The sequence below is a fragment of the Peromyscus leucopus genome, chromosome 22 (genome assembly GCF_004664715.2).
Source record: "Peromyscus leucopus breed LL Stock chromosome 22, UCI_PerLeu_2.1, whole genome shotgun sequence".
In the NCBI taxonomy this organism is placed as follows: Eukaryota; Metazoa; Chordata; class Mammalia; order Rodentia; family Cricetidae; genus Peromyscus; species Peromyscus leucopus.
In genome coordinates, this window is record NC_051081.1 from 26,830,340 (window position 1) to 26,843,778 (window position 13,439).

Consider the following 13,439-nt stretch of genomic DNA (forward strand, 5'->3'; position numbering starts at 1 on the left):
CTCTCTGGCCTCCTTGGGAACTAGGTATGCATGTGGGTAGACTTACATACATGGAAGCAAAATACTCACCTGCATAAAATGAAAATAATAAATATGTACCCACTAGATATTTATGTAAACATGTTCATGAAAAATAAGTATTTTTTTCAGAAGAAAAAATTACAAATTAAGAAGCATTAACTCATTTTGCAAATATTAGTTAATTAATATTTTTGTGTTTGGTGAGTAGAACATAATCCATTTTTAAATCTTTTCCTGTATTCCATACTATTTGAACATATACAAAGAGAATCTAGCCTCAAACAGATCTGTGGTTGAAAAAAGAATTTAAGGATTTAACAAGTCTTTCACCTACGTGGGGATTTTCTTCTGTGATGGTATATGGAAAGGGAAATTAACTGCAGGGTAGAATCAACCACACCAATTGGCCTTAGGCATCTGTTTAACTTAGAGTTAACTGGTCTACCAAGAATGTAGACCTTACCTACAAGTGAATATGCAACACTGTACATTGGTCATTTAAAAAACACTGGATGAGTTGGGCAGTTTCTCCAAATTGCACAAAATTGCACTGTTGGTGTGATTACTAATTTTATCAGCAAACTTTGTACAGAGGTCTGACCCCTCTGTACAAAGGCACTGCTTATGAGAGCCCAATGGTCATCCTCCTTTTGAGAGTAAATTCTGTCACTGACAGCAAATATTATTAGTTGTTTTGCCTGAAGCAAAAGAATCCATTACTTTATTTACAAGCAAATGTGTCTCAGAGTAAACAGCATGCCAGTCAGTCTATCAGGAAGCAGCTATATGGGACAGGAACAGCTAACCAAGTTCTACCTTGAGACAGTTTGACCCTCACACTTTGGTGCACAGCAGGAATGGGTATGTACACTCGCCATATACACAGGGAACACTGGCATGTATTTAAGGTCAAGACAATGAAAGCAATACTTGCTTTACCATTGTAGGTGATACTGGCTTCCCCTTCCCTTATTTATTCTACAAGTACAAGCAGAGAAGACTCAAACAGAATTTAATGGCTACAAACACAGCTAGGTGTCACCATCTTTAACTGTAGCAGGGCATTAGCAGTTCACCGCATTTTCTTTTTATATCACCTGTGCTATAGTGAGCACAGTTACCAAGAAAATGATACCCTGGTACCACCAGGCCATTAGCTGTGATCTTGGAGATTCAATGGAGTGGTGTGAGGATCTGTGGTCACATTGCAAGAATTAAGTACATAGGAAGAAACTTAGTCTTTTGATCACAAGAAGGCTATTAGAAACCCAATTCCTCTTCTTCATTTACAGAACAACTTAGTAAAAGATTTCTATTCTCATACAACTGCAGCACACATTATAGAAAACTACATGCAACAATCTACATTCTTATTTGTAAGCCAGGCATGGTATTTTTATTTACATGCACAAAAGTTTCTGTAAAATAAACACACCACACTATATTTTGCCCATGTGTAATTTCATATTAACTTCATCATTTACAAGTAAAGTTTCAATGTGTTATAAGCCATGAAAGGAAGATTATGTACCACTAACAAATTAAAACATAGATGAAATTATTTTACCTTTCTGAGCTCCCAAAGACTTGTATTTTCAGCTCCACAAAACAAAGGATTTCTACTGAATGGATCATATGTCTTTAACTGCTTGCCACCTAAGGACAGGATATTTTTGAAACGCTTTATTCCTAACTGAAGAAGACACTTCAAACTATCACAACCTACGTTCTCACAGACAATCTTCACAATTGCTAGTAGTTTAGTAATCCAATACCAGATTAAAAATGCAGAGTCCCTTGAACAATTTATCTTGATGTCTATTCTTTACATTTTTTTCCTGAAAAAAATCTTTGCAACATACTGGTCTCAGTGCAGAATGATCGATCTCTCTGGTAGTTTTCAAGAGAAAGTGCTAAGAAAACAAATCACAAATGGTAAGATGGGAACAAGAAACCTAAAGGAGTAAGTCTAATGTATTTTGGAGTGGTAGTTTTCCAAATCCTTGCTATTAAATTATATTCAGGAACTTTGTTCTTGAAACAGATCTGCATGTTTGCAGAAATAAGACTAAAAATCCCTTTTTCATTCCACTTTTAATTATTAAGTGTGTACGTGTGAGTGTGCAAGTGCCACATTGCTGCATGCGGAGATCAGAGAACAATTTCTAGGAGCCAGGTCTCCTTCCAGTCTAAAATGTGGGTCCCAGGAATTGAACTCGGGCCCTGAGGCTCAGGAGCAAATGCCTTCCTCTTTCCTTGTGAGTTACCTAACTGGTCCCATAATTAACATTTTAAGCAAGGTTTTTTAAATACACTATTAACTGTGCAGCCCTAACACATGCTCGCCATCCTCCTAAAGGATGACAATTTGTGCTCCGGATAGGTAAATCCTTTCAAGAACCTTCTTGACAAATACCAGCATTCTCATTAATATATCTGGCATGGAAATTGAAAGCTGAATTACTTCAGCTGTGAGTCAGAAAAGCAATGTGCAGAAATGGGTCTAGTACTGTCTTCCTTAGTCCAAGGCTAGTGTTCTTTTTTCCTTCTGGCCTCAGACAGAAAGAATTCATCCCTGAGCTTTCTCTTGGCTCTAATGTTCTATTCACAAACAGACTTGTCTTCCTCTGGTGTGTGTGTATAGATAGAAGTCACTTAAGGGTTCTATTTCCCAGAAAGTCTTCTATCTTAAAAACTTGCTTTAAGGGGCTTGAGAAGTGGCTCAGCAGTTAAGAGCACTGGCTGCACTTCCAGAGGACCTGGGTTCAATTCTCAGCATCCACATGGTGGCTCACAACTGCCTGTAACTCCAGTACAAGGGATCTAATGCTCTCTTCTCACTTCCTGGCCACCAGGCATGTGTGCATAGACACATGTATATAGACTAAACATACAGACACATAAAATAAAACATTAAAAACAAAAGCTTGCTTTAAGAAACTGCAAAGAGTGAATTCAGTGGACACAAAAACTGAGAAGGGTCACAGAGACAGGATCAAAGACAGTTCCGTTCAGAATCAAACTTCATGTGTGCCACACTTTGGTGTCTGCATGTGCTCTGACGAAAGTGCCTCAGTGAGGCAATAAACTCCTATTTATAACACAAAGAAATGACTCACAGTGCAGCTAGCATTTCATTGTTTTCTCATGGCGTTCCACAGGTCTACAAGGCATCTGCTTTGATTTCCAAGACATGTAGTTTTGTTAATAAAGATAATCTGTGATTCCCTACCATTAAAACTTTAGTCTTATGGCTGCAAATATAGTTCAGTCATATAATGCTTGCTCAGCACACACAAAGGCTACGGGTTCCACCCTCAGCACTGACACACACACACACACACACACACACACACACACACACACACTCTCTCTCTCTCTCTCACTCTCTCTCACACACACACACACATACTCTCTCTCTCTCTCTCTCTCTCTCTCTCTCTCTCTCTCTCTCTCTCTCTCTCTCTCTCTCTCTCTCATGAAGATGAAAGAGGAAACTTCTTCCTTCGTTTGAAAGCTCAAGGCCAAGTCAAAGCCCTCACCCTTCAGGTTGTCAAAGTGCACCCAGGAAGCAGCCTTCGGTTTCTCGGCTTCTGTGACGCTCACAGTCCCAGTGTCTTCCGCCCCGACTTCCTTCACCGCATCAACCTCTGTTTCTTTGTCTGCATCAGTGAACTTTTCTACGTCACTGTCATCGCCCACATCAACAAAGTTTTCTTCATCCGAATCCTAACGAAAACAGATCACGGACTGTTAACCAATGGGAGCCGGTATTCACTTAAGTGATGCAGAGAAGACTCACTCACTGCAATTCTGGTAAAACGTGAAAATACCGATCAAGCAAAACCAAGTGCCTAACGCTACTCACAGTGAAAAGGAAGACTACATTCTTTATTCCTGAACACAAGAGATTTTAGAACTGAGCCCTCGAACATTTGCTGTGTTGTAAATTCCAGGGGCAGGTGTTATTACTGTTTATTTCCATCTCATAACTGAGGAAACAGGCTGAAAAGGTCTACTCACTCTATCACCACCCATAACTACCTCATGTGACTGCGATTTCTACTGTAGTGCCCTGCCCACCTAGCTAGCCATACACTAGGCAGTGAAATCTAGTTCTGTCCAACTTCAGAACTCACACTCTAACGCTCCAGAGAAATTAAGTTACTGTCAGTAAAGCAAAGAAAACCCGCCCCACGCACTGGCACCCACTAGGGTCAGGAGGCAGGGAAAACCATACCGGATGATCATCTAGTTGGCTTCTTAAATCTGGTTTTGCTTTAAGGATCTCCGACACAAGATACAATGCTCCACAGATGAATGGTGGCATCTGTGTGCAAGTAATCTGAAGTAACCGCTTCACAAAAGCCTTCACCCGGCGCAACATGACGTCTGCTTTCAGAGATTTGTAGACAAGGTTAAGAAACATCGCATGCTTCGAACATGTCATCAACCCTGGATCCAACATCTTTCTGTAACAAGAAACCAAGGTCAGATGTCCATCCATAAGATCATCTTCACATCCAGGAGTCATAGTTTAGAGACTCACAACCCATTATAACAATCTCATCTTTGTTAGGGATAAATTTCTTGCATATGTTAGAATAAGATACTGGGCTGGAGAGATGGCTCAGAGGTTAAGAGCACTGACTGTACTTCTGGAGGTCTTGAGTTCAATTGCCAGCAACCACATGGTGGCTTACAACCATCTATATTGAGATCTGGCGCCCTCTTCTGGCCTGCAGGCAGAACACTGTATACATAATAAATAAATAAATCTTAAAAAAAAAAAAAAAAGATACTATTTCTGCCTTCTCAGATAAAAGGTGAATCAATGATCCCAAGAGGAAGAACACAAAAGTAAAGAAGTCATCATATAAGAACCATTTGTTTTGTGACTTTTCTCTCTTCTAATTGTTTTATAAAACAATAGTGTTTTATAATTTATAATTATAAATTATAATCTATAACAATAGGGTATAACCTAACAGTGTAGTTTTTATATAGACATAGAGCCTCACCTGAAAGGCTACACAGAAGCCAAATAATAAAATCTGACACCCATTCAATCTGCTTTTAATCAGTTCCTCGAAGGCAGAGGCAGGCAGCTCTCACGGAATTCTAAGGCCAGCCTGAATTCCACAGTAAATTCAAGGCCAGCTGGGCCTACACAGTGAATGACTAACAAAACCACGCAAACCGACACCTATAAAGCAGCAGGTAAGAGAGTCTGAGTTTCTGTCTTTGCTGACTCTGCTCTCTAGATGACCAGAGGCAGCCTCCCCTATGGCTGCAGTGAAGACCTCCTACAGGAGTGAGAGCGGACACTGGAGTCCTTAAGAGAACGTGATCCAACGGAACACAAGCATCCCATCCACACACCCCATCCACACACTGCCCAGACTGTTCTCTGCATGTCCACAAGTACCTACAATCCGTTCTTCTAGTATTCCCTCAGCCTTATGTTTACACTTTTCAGTTTCCTAAACTCTGACTTCTAAGGTTTCCTGCCTTTTCTCCCAAGGTTCAACGGAACTGGGATTGCTCTGCCCAGGCTTCCACACACAGTCTTCCTAAGTGAATGGTCCAATCAATCAGGGACTAAGCCTTCATAACTATCCCATATAAAGCTTTATTTTGTGTGTGAACGCCTGTGGAGGTCAGAGGACAACCCGGGAGCTGCTTCTCTCTTTCCACCACGTGGGTCTCGGGGACTGAACTCAAGTTGGCAGGATTGTTGGCAAGTCCCTCTATCATACTGCGCCAGCTCACTGGCCCAAAAGCTCTTCTCTAAGGTTCCGGCTCTGTCATTCACTAGCTGTAATTTTGGGAACGCTTCCTAAGCTGAGTAACAGGCCACAAGATAGGTGCACAGCTCTGCACTTAACTAATAAGATTAATCAAGTTACCAAGAGGATTTTTACTGAGAATTAAACAATTTGCCCAATCTTACACAGTAAACTACTGGCTGAGCTTTAAATCCTGGTAAGTGTGGCTTAAGTCTAAACTATTAACCACTACTTTACATTTTCCTTCATAAGTTAGATACATATGTGCAACTATAAAAAACAAATTAGAGGCCACATGTGGTAGAACACGCCTTTAATCCTAGCACTCAGGAGGCAGAGGCAGGTGGATCTCTATGAATTCCAGAGCAGGCAAGGTACACAGTGAGAACCTGTCTCAAAAAATAAAAAAGAAATAAAGAAAAAGAAAAGGAAGGAAGGATAGGTAAGTTCTTCAACACAGATCACTGGCATATATAAGGCAGTTCCAAGGTACTTACAGTGTTAGAAATACCTGCCTCAATGAATTACAGGACAGTTACATGATCCACCAAACAAAATCTAAAAAAGCCTAACCAAACCCAACCCAACCTCCTGCAATCTGAACCTCCATAACACCCACTCTCCAGCATGCATCTAGTAAGGGACTCCGGCTGGGATTTCTGTTCACAGTGCCGTATCTTACACACCTAGAACACGGCAGATAAAGCGTTCAAAACACCTGCTGAATGAATTACGAACAGTATGAAGAACAGGAGGGGAAAGGGAATTTTAATCACACCTCTGCTCTAGTTCCTTGCGATCCCAAAAGACTGAAAATGAAGGAAGCAAAGGTAATTTTGAAAATACGCGTCAGGATGTCATTTGCTCAAAGTTGGTGAATACTGTTTCTGAGGGGTGCCTATGTGAGATACATGTGTACACACACACACACACACACTCTTCCTTTTGCCTATACGGCATGTGTTACAGCAGAGCAAGGTTTCTGCCACATTCATTCACTAAAACGCCATGCACTTACCTGTATAATGCTGTATAATACCGGTCAGATATTGTCTGTTGAGAATTCATCACTTGGAAAAGCAGCATTAAAGCCTGCACACTAGTATTAAAATTTACAACATGCAGCACTTTGAATAAAGTGTCCACCTGCTCCCTCACTTTGTCGTCGCCTATCTGGGAATAAGGATACGCTCTGTTCACTCCTGTTAAAATGGCGCTGAGCATTTTTGATTCAATGTCTTTTTTCTTGATACAAGTCCGAAAGAAACAAAAATAAAGAGTTATTAATTTGTTAGCCAACTCACTTTCTTCATGGGAGAGGACCATCTGGTTTAAAAAGCAAATTGCATAATACTGAGCTTTGGAGCTGATATTTGAGCGAAAGAGTAGCCTTTCTATTTCTCCACACACGACTCCTTTCATATTGGGATGCTTCCGCAGCAACACCTCTAACAGATGGGAAGCTTTTGTGGCGATTCTGTTCTGAGGATCTCCCAGCTTATTGACCACCTGCACGAGAAGAGCCTTTTCCTCCTCGGGCTTATCACAGAGAAGCTCGTGAGCAGCTACCAGGGCTCGGGTTTTAGTGGCTACCAAGGAATCGTGACTTAGCGTTTCGAGGACCTGCACGAACTCTGCCACTAGGTGCTTCAGCTGGTGTTCATAATACCACAGTATGAGTCTTCTGTCTCTCGAGTCCCTGTTGCCGCTGGACAGCTCTTCCAGTTGGTGGAAAGGGTGCTGGCTGAAGACGCGGAGCTTCCGGCTGTCTGGCAGAAGGTCTGTGATGAGTAACTCCTTGAACGTATCCAAAGCCATGAGGCACTGCTGCTTGCTGCCCTTCTTCTTCACCAGGTTCAAGAGGGTTTCTACAAACTGGAGTGTGTGAACAGCGTCATCCTGGATCAGAAGGATCATGGCTGCTAGCCTGTCACCCAGTGTCCCCGACGACACAATTGCCTTCATCCAGGTGGAAGAACCTCCCTTTTGGTTATTTGTCTTATTTTTGAATAAGCTGACCTCATGCTCATAAAGCTTCTGAGCCAGGGCTTTGTATTCAGACACTACATCCCGAGCCTGGGGTTCCAAGGAATATTCGTTGCTGTACTCCATGTCATACCACTTGCCTCCAGGTTTGAATAACAGCGTTGGTCTCTCAAGAAACTCGAACACATCAGGTTGTTTATTTTTCTTTGTTTTGGGGATGGTACTGCTATCTGCATGATGTTCTGGTACACTCTTATTTTTCACCTTTTTTTCTGATGCAGTTTTACTTTCTGTTGCTTTTTGTTTTTTACTTTCTACCTTCAGTATTTTTTCTTCTTTTTTGCTAGCATTTTCTTTTTTATCTGGTTCATCCTCTTCAATCAAAGACTTTGCGTATTTGGCCAAATTAAGATTTTGAATGAATGCCTCCAATTCGCCTTGCTGAAGGTCGTCAATTGTTCCTTTTTTGCCTCCGTCCACCACCTCCTCATTTTCATCCAAAGTAGCCAGCATGAGATAATCTTGCTGCACAGACATAAAAAAAGTTAGAACTGTTTTATGAACCCAGAACTTCAGGAAGAACTTCATATCACATCTGAATTATTACACTATTGCCTGAGAAAGTCACTGATATTCAATGAGAAAATGTGCCAAGGATTATGTACCCTAAAGGGAAAAGAAGGATCTCAAAGAAACTTCTTCAAGGTATGAAAAGATGCTCAAGCTGACAGCCCCAGAAATCCAGTGAAAATCGCAATGACATATGCATTTGTAAAGTATCAGGTGAGCAAAGATAAAAGTTTATATGAGTGGGAAGGGGGTGGCTCAGCGGGTCAAGCCATTGCCAAGCAAGCCTGGCGATCTGGGTTCGATCTCCGGAACCCATGTAAAGGAGAGAAACAGACTCCACAAAGTTGTCCTCTGACTTCCACACACGTGTACCAACATACAGCACCCCCTTCCAATAATAAGCAAGTAAGTAAATAAATAAGCACTTTATGAGGTAGTGTAGGTAGGAAAAGGCATTTTCATAAAGGGCTAATGTAAACCTGCAGGTCCCTTTTGGCGACTTCAATCCAACCTACAAGGCATTTGCCTCTTAACCCAGCAGATTCAGATTTGACACACACTAGCGTTCAAAACAGATGCCCACGAGGTAGGAACCAGTTAAGTTAGTTTTCTCCGACCTGATGGGCGTTGACGGTTGCGCCACGCTAATAACAAGCTCGCCTACATCGTAAGGGAGCATATAAACCCAGGAGAAAACGTGCCATCCGAATATCTTTATCCCACCCAAGAGCGGCTAAGAGCGTGGGAGGCGCTCAGGACAGGTCGGAGGCCGGGCTGCGGGTCCCACACTCCCGGCGGCCGTGCGCAGCACCCCCTTCCCCGGCGCCTGCGGCCGTTACCTTGGTGCCTCCGAGGCGTAACACCTCCTCCAGGGAGAAGCCATTCTTGGCCTCGTCGCTCTCCTCCTCGTCTTCCTCCTCCGGATCTCCTGTCACCTCTTTGGGACGCCAGTGCCGCTTGGCATGGAACTCGAAAGGTTGCTGGTTCGCCGACATTGCTGGCGGGACACGCGCGCGGCCCGCGACTCACTTCCCCCTTCCGGCGGCGCACTTCCGTTCAGGGGGCGTGTCCGGAAATGCCCCCGGCTCCTCCCCCCCAGGGCGGAGCCTGGCCCCGACGTGGTTGGGAATGAATGCTTTGGTGAGACGTGGAGTGGCCCGTGCGGGTAAGAGTCCTCGCCGCTGCCGCCGCCGAACCCTGTTTCCATGGAGACCGCTCGCTTCCTTGGTTGTTTCCTGGGGGCTGGAGTTGGAAGCCGGTCCCCCGGAGAGGCTTGGCCGTGTGGCAGTCGTGGGCTCCGTGCATCGGGTTCTGACCCTGGGGCGAAGTTAAGTGAGGAGCAAGCAAGGCTGTGCTTTCCTTGCAAGCTCTGGCAGGCTTGCGCGTGTCAAGGAAACGGAGATTTCTAAGGCGGGTGCTTCCCCGTGCTTTTCAGGCATCCCCTGTCTTTGGAGAGGGAAGTGCTTCAGCTCCGGGAATGAGCCGGCGGAAAGCAACCCGGTGACGCCGATGCTGCGGCATCTGATGTATAAAATAAAGTCCACGGGTCCCATCACCGTGGCCGAGTACATGAAGGAGGTTTTGACCAACCCAGCCAAGGTAAACACAGGGGAGCGCGAGCCAGGAAGGGTGTGTACACAGAGGAGCCGAAGGTCCGGAGCCCGCAGACGATGAGCGGCTCTCCAAAGTCCTTGGGATGTAGTTTAACCTGTCAGTTATCAGGCCGCGTTGATTCTAGGGCAGTGCCAATAAAGAGGTCAGGGCAAATTTCTGTGGTGTTTAGGTGTGGCCGACTGTAGTTGGAATTTCGTGAGTTAAAGGGAAGATTGTTTTCTAACTGGGTTGTGCATTTCCCTGCTGGAAGGCAACTCTGTGTATAGGAGGTTGGCCTTGAACTTGCAGGGTCCTTCTGTTTTCTCTCCTGAGTGCTGGGAATCTTGGTGATCTCCACCTGCCTGGCTGTAAGAAGCTTTGATTGAGAGAGACATTGAGTCTTTCTTGTTAAAGTTAAGCGTTATGGTCAAACTTGGGATATGAAGATAGTAATGCATGGTCTTCTCCCCAAATGATTAAACCTTCTAATCAAAGTAATGATAGATACATTTAAAAAAAAAAAAAAAAAAAAAAAACACTGGGTGGAGTTTTGGATTGGAAGTCTTAGGTGAGAGAGGTCAGTGAAGATGGCATTTGAGTAGATTGAACTGATAAGGATGCCAGGGAGAGAACTAAAAAGGGAAGAAAGGAAGACTTCGAATAGGCATGGGAGTAGACAAGGAAGACCAATGAAACAAAAGAAAACCCATCTTTTTATTGAGATACATTTATCATATAAAAAGTACGTAAGTAAGCCACTGGCATGTAATTGGATAGATTTGTCTCACACATGCAGACGGATTTTTCATACAGAACATATTTATGTAAGTTGCACATGGTTAAGAAACAGTAATTCTAGGAGGTGGTGACACATGCCTTTAATCCCAGCACTCGGGAGGCAGAGGCAGGCAGATCTCTGTGAGTTCCAGGCCAGCCTGGGCTACAGAGTGAGTTCCAGGAAAGGCACCAAAGCTACACAGAGAAAACCTGTCTTGAAACAAAACAAAACAAAACAAAAAAAACCAAACAAAAACAGTATCACCAACAGGCAAGACTAACTTGGGAGAGGAGGCTGGGGTGATTAGAGTCTTCCTATGTTGGACTGTGGGTGTGGGCAGAGGGCAGGGATGTAGAGATGAACATTGCATGGTTCCAGCCCCTCTACTTGAGGAGTAAGTGTTTTTCTGTGAGATTTGCGAAATGCCTACTACCATGTAAAATTTGGGTAAAGACTCTGTCTTTCTCTTGGTTATTTCGGAAGAGAGAACTTCCTTGGTAAATAGTTATGTCACTGTGTGTGTTACATAACACCTTGGAGGAGTCACTTTGAAAGCCTTATTTGAAAATTAATCTTTTCCATTTCCTCTTTTTACTCAGGGATATTACGTGCATCATGATATGCTAGGGGAAAAAGGAGACTTCATTACTTCACCCGAAATAAGTCAAATCTTTGGGGAGGTAATACCCAACATGTAGACTGTAAAAGGAATGAATGCCATAAATACCTGAGAGCATAAGCTATGCGAGTCTGCCATAGTGTTGTGTGTGTGTGTGTGTGTGTGTCTGTCTGTCTGTCTGTATATATCTATGCCTGTCTAATAACACATATAGAATTTTTTGTAAATGTTTTACTTTTTGGTATATAGTATGTGTTCACGTAGAGTTTTAGTCTATAATGCTTTCATGTTTTTTTCTCGTCATAGCTACTAGGGATATGGTTCGTCAGTGAATGGATGACCTCTGGAAAAAATCCAGCTTTCCAGCTGGTGGAACTGGGTCCAGGTCGGGGGACCCTCACTGGAGATATCTTGAGGGTAGGTAATAAAGATTGTCTCTAAGTCATGTAGGTTAATCGTTCTGTTTTTGACTGAGTTTGGAAACGTCACTGATCTCTTCTAGGTTTGCAGTCCTCTTTTTTTTTTTTTAGATTTATTTATTTATTATGTATACAATGTTTTGCCTGCATGTATGCCTGCATGCCAGAAGAGGGCGCCAGATCTCATTACGGATGGTTGTGAGCCACCATGTGGTTGCTGGGAATTGAACTCAGGACCTCAGGAAGAGCAGTCTTAACCTCTTAACCTCTGAGCCATCTCTCCAGCCCTGCAGTCCTCCTTTCTAAATCTTGTATTTGTCAGCTTAAATAAAATGTCAGAGTAATGTAATGGTTCATTACTTATTATTGTCTGTAAACTTAAAAAATGGAGGGGTGATGTACAGGCTGAAAATATAAAATGCTTGGGTGATGTCATTTATGCTTTTGCCATTGAGTTGCTAAAAGATGTGTAAGATGCGTGTGTTTTCTTTTTTCCCTCTACATTCACAACAGTAAAAGACGGTTGTGTAGCAAAGGGAAAATTGAAAATGTGTTTTAATCCCTGGGTCAGTCAAGTCACTGGTGCCATTTAATTTGTTTCTGAGGACACAGTTTCATCATGTCCCAGACATTTTATTTCCTTGGGACATTTAAAAAAAATTCAATCTGAAACATTGTGTGGTTGCCCAATCTTTTCATTTTTAATAGTGAATTATTATTAGGAAGTCATGTTGTACAGTTTATTTTGTGTATAAATGATGTTTACTAACTCTAATAGGTATGGTTCTTCTATGTTACTGGAGAATGACTGGGGTCAGGGTTAAATCTCTAAAAGTGAATGCACTTGTGATATGATTAAATGGTTGTGGTGAGGAGTCAGAAACCTGTCTATTTGTCACATTGTGTTAGCCGGGGTGTGGTGCGTTTGGCCCCCAGAGGCTCATGTATTTGAATGCTTGGTCACTAGTTGGTAGGACGGTTTTGGAAGATTCAGAGGTGGCCTTGGTAGAGCAGGTGTGTCACCTGGCGGTGGATTTGAGTTTCCAAAGCCCACACCAGGTCCAGTCTCACTCTCTGCCTCCAACTCGTGGATAAGATGTAAGCCACCGCTCCAGCATCATGTCTGCCTGCCTGCTGCCGTGATCCGCACCACAGTCATGGACTTATCCTCCGTAATCAAGTCCCGAGTTGACACTTCCTTTTCTGAGTTGTCTTGGCTATTGCCACAGTGATAGGACAGTAACAGTAACACAGTGTTCTTTTGTTGTTGTAGGTGTTCAGTCAGCTTGGGTCTGTGCTAAAAACCTGTGACATTTCAATACACCTAGTAGAGGTGAGCCAGAAATTAAGTGAGATTCAAGCACAGGCACTGACTGAGGAGAAGCTCCCTATGGAGAGAGATGCCGAATCCCTGGTGTACATGAAAGGTGTCACGAAGTCTGGGATCCCCGTCTCCTGGTACCGAGATCTGAAGGATGTTCCTAAAGGTATAGCTTTACATTGACTCACGGCAGAACATTGCTCAGAACTCCTCACAGCCGTGACAGCTGACCGACCTACTACTGCAGTTTAACAGTTAGTTATTGCTTTCAAGTCCCTCCCTGGAAGGGAATAGCTGACTTTTCCATTTCTAGCCAAGAACATTATAATAGAAGATTGCTGAA

The 13,439-nt window shown here is 43.1% G+C and overlaps 3 protein-coding genes across 3 annotated transcripts in view; 2 read left to right on the plus strand and 1 right to left on the minus strand.

The window, feature by feature from the left end:
• The window catches only part of LOC119086451 (serine/threonine-protein kinase D3-like), a 6,162-nt gene extending 5,452 nt beyond the window's left edge, over positions 1-710 (plus strand). The window contains exon 5 of the mRNA XM_037198007.1: positions 614-710. Coding sequence (XP_037053902.1) covers positions 614-710 — 97 coding nt within the window. The remainder of the gene's footprint in view (positions 1-613) is intronic.
• LOC119086457 (CCAAT/enhancer-binding protein zeta-like) lies at positions 7-9,408 on the minus strand. Its single transcript, XM_037198031.1, has 5 exons — positions 9,206-9,408; positions 6,829-8,321; positions 4,262-4,493; positions 3,564-3,750; positions 7-1,677 (listed from the first exon to the last, which is right to left on the minus strand). Exons 1-5 carry the CDS (start codon positions 9,359-9,361, stop codon positions 1,580-1,582), a joined length of 2,166 nt encoding a protein of 721 aa, XP_037053926.1. The 5' UTR covers positions 9,362-9,408; the 3' UTR covers positions 7-1,579.
• Positions 9,409-9,465: 57 nt separating this feature from the next.
• On the plus strand, positions 9,466-13,432 carry LOC119086458 (protein arginine methyltransferase NDUFAF7, mitochondrial-like). Its single transcript, XM_037198033.1, has 5 exons — positions 9,466-9,531; positions 9,802-9,965; positions 11,337-11,417; positions 11,663-11,773; positions 13,049-13,432. The coding sequence occupies exons 1-5, from the start codon at positions 9,495-9,497 to the stop codon at positions 13,277-13,279; spliced, it is 624 nt and encodes a 207-aa protein (XP_037053928.1). The 5' UTR covers positions 9,466-9,494; the 3' UTR covers positions 13,280-13,432.
• The last annotated feature ends 7 nt before the right edge of the window (positions 13,433-13,439 follow it).

Excerpts from the sequence above, each read along its gene's own strand:
- LOC119086457 (XM_037198031.1), bottom strand. The coding sequence starts at position 9,361 with ATGTCGGCGAACCAGCAACCTTTCGAGTTCCATGCCAAGCGGCACTGG. Across the intron at positions 4,494-6,828 it reads TATTATACAGCATTATACAG|AAAGATGTTGGATCCAGGGT; the intron begins GTAAGTGCATGG and ends TTCTTGTTACAG. Across the intron at positions 3,751-4,261 it reads GCCAACTAGATGATCATCCG|GATTCGGATGAAGAAAACTT; the intron begins GTATGGTTTTCC and ends TGTTTTCGTTAG.
- LOC119086458 (XM_037198033.1), top strand. The coding sequence starts at position 9,495 with ATGAATGCTTTGGTGAGACGTGGAGTGGCCCGTGCGG. Across the intron at positions 9,532-9,801 it reads ACGTGGAGTGGCCCGTGCGG|GCATCCCCTGTCTTTGGAGA; the intron begins GTAAGAGTCCTC and ends CGTGCTTTTCAG. Across the intron at positions 9,966-11,336 it reads TTTTGACCAACCCAGCCAAG|GGATATTACGTGCATCATGA; the intron begins GTAAACACAGGG and ends CTTTTTACTCAG.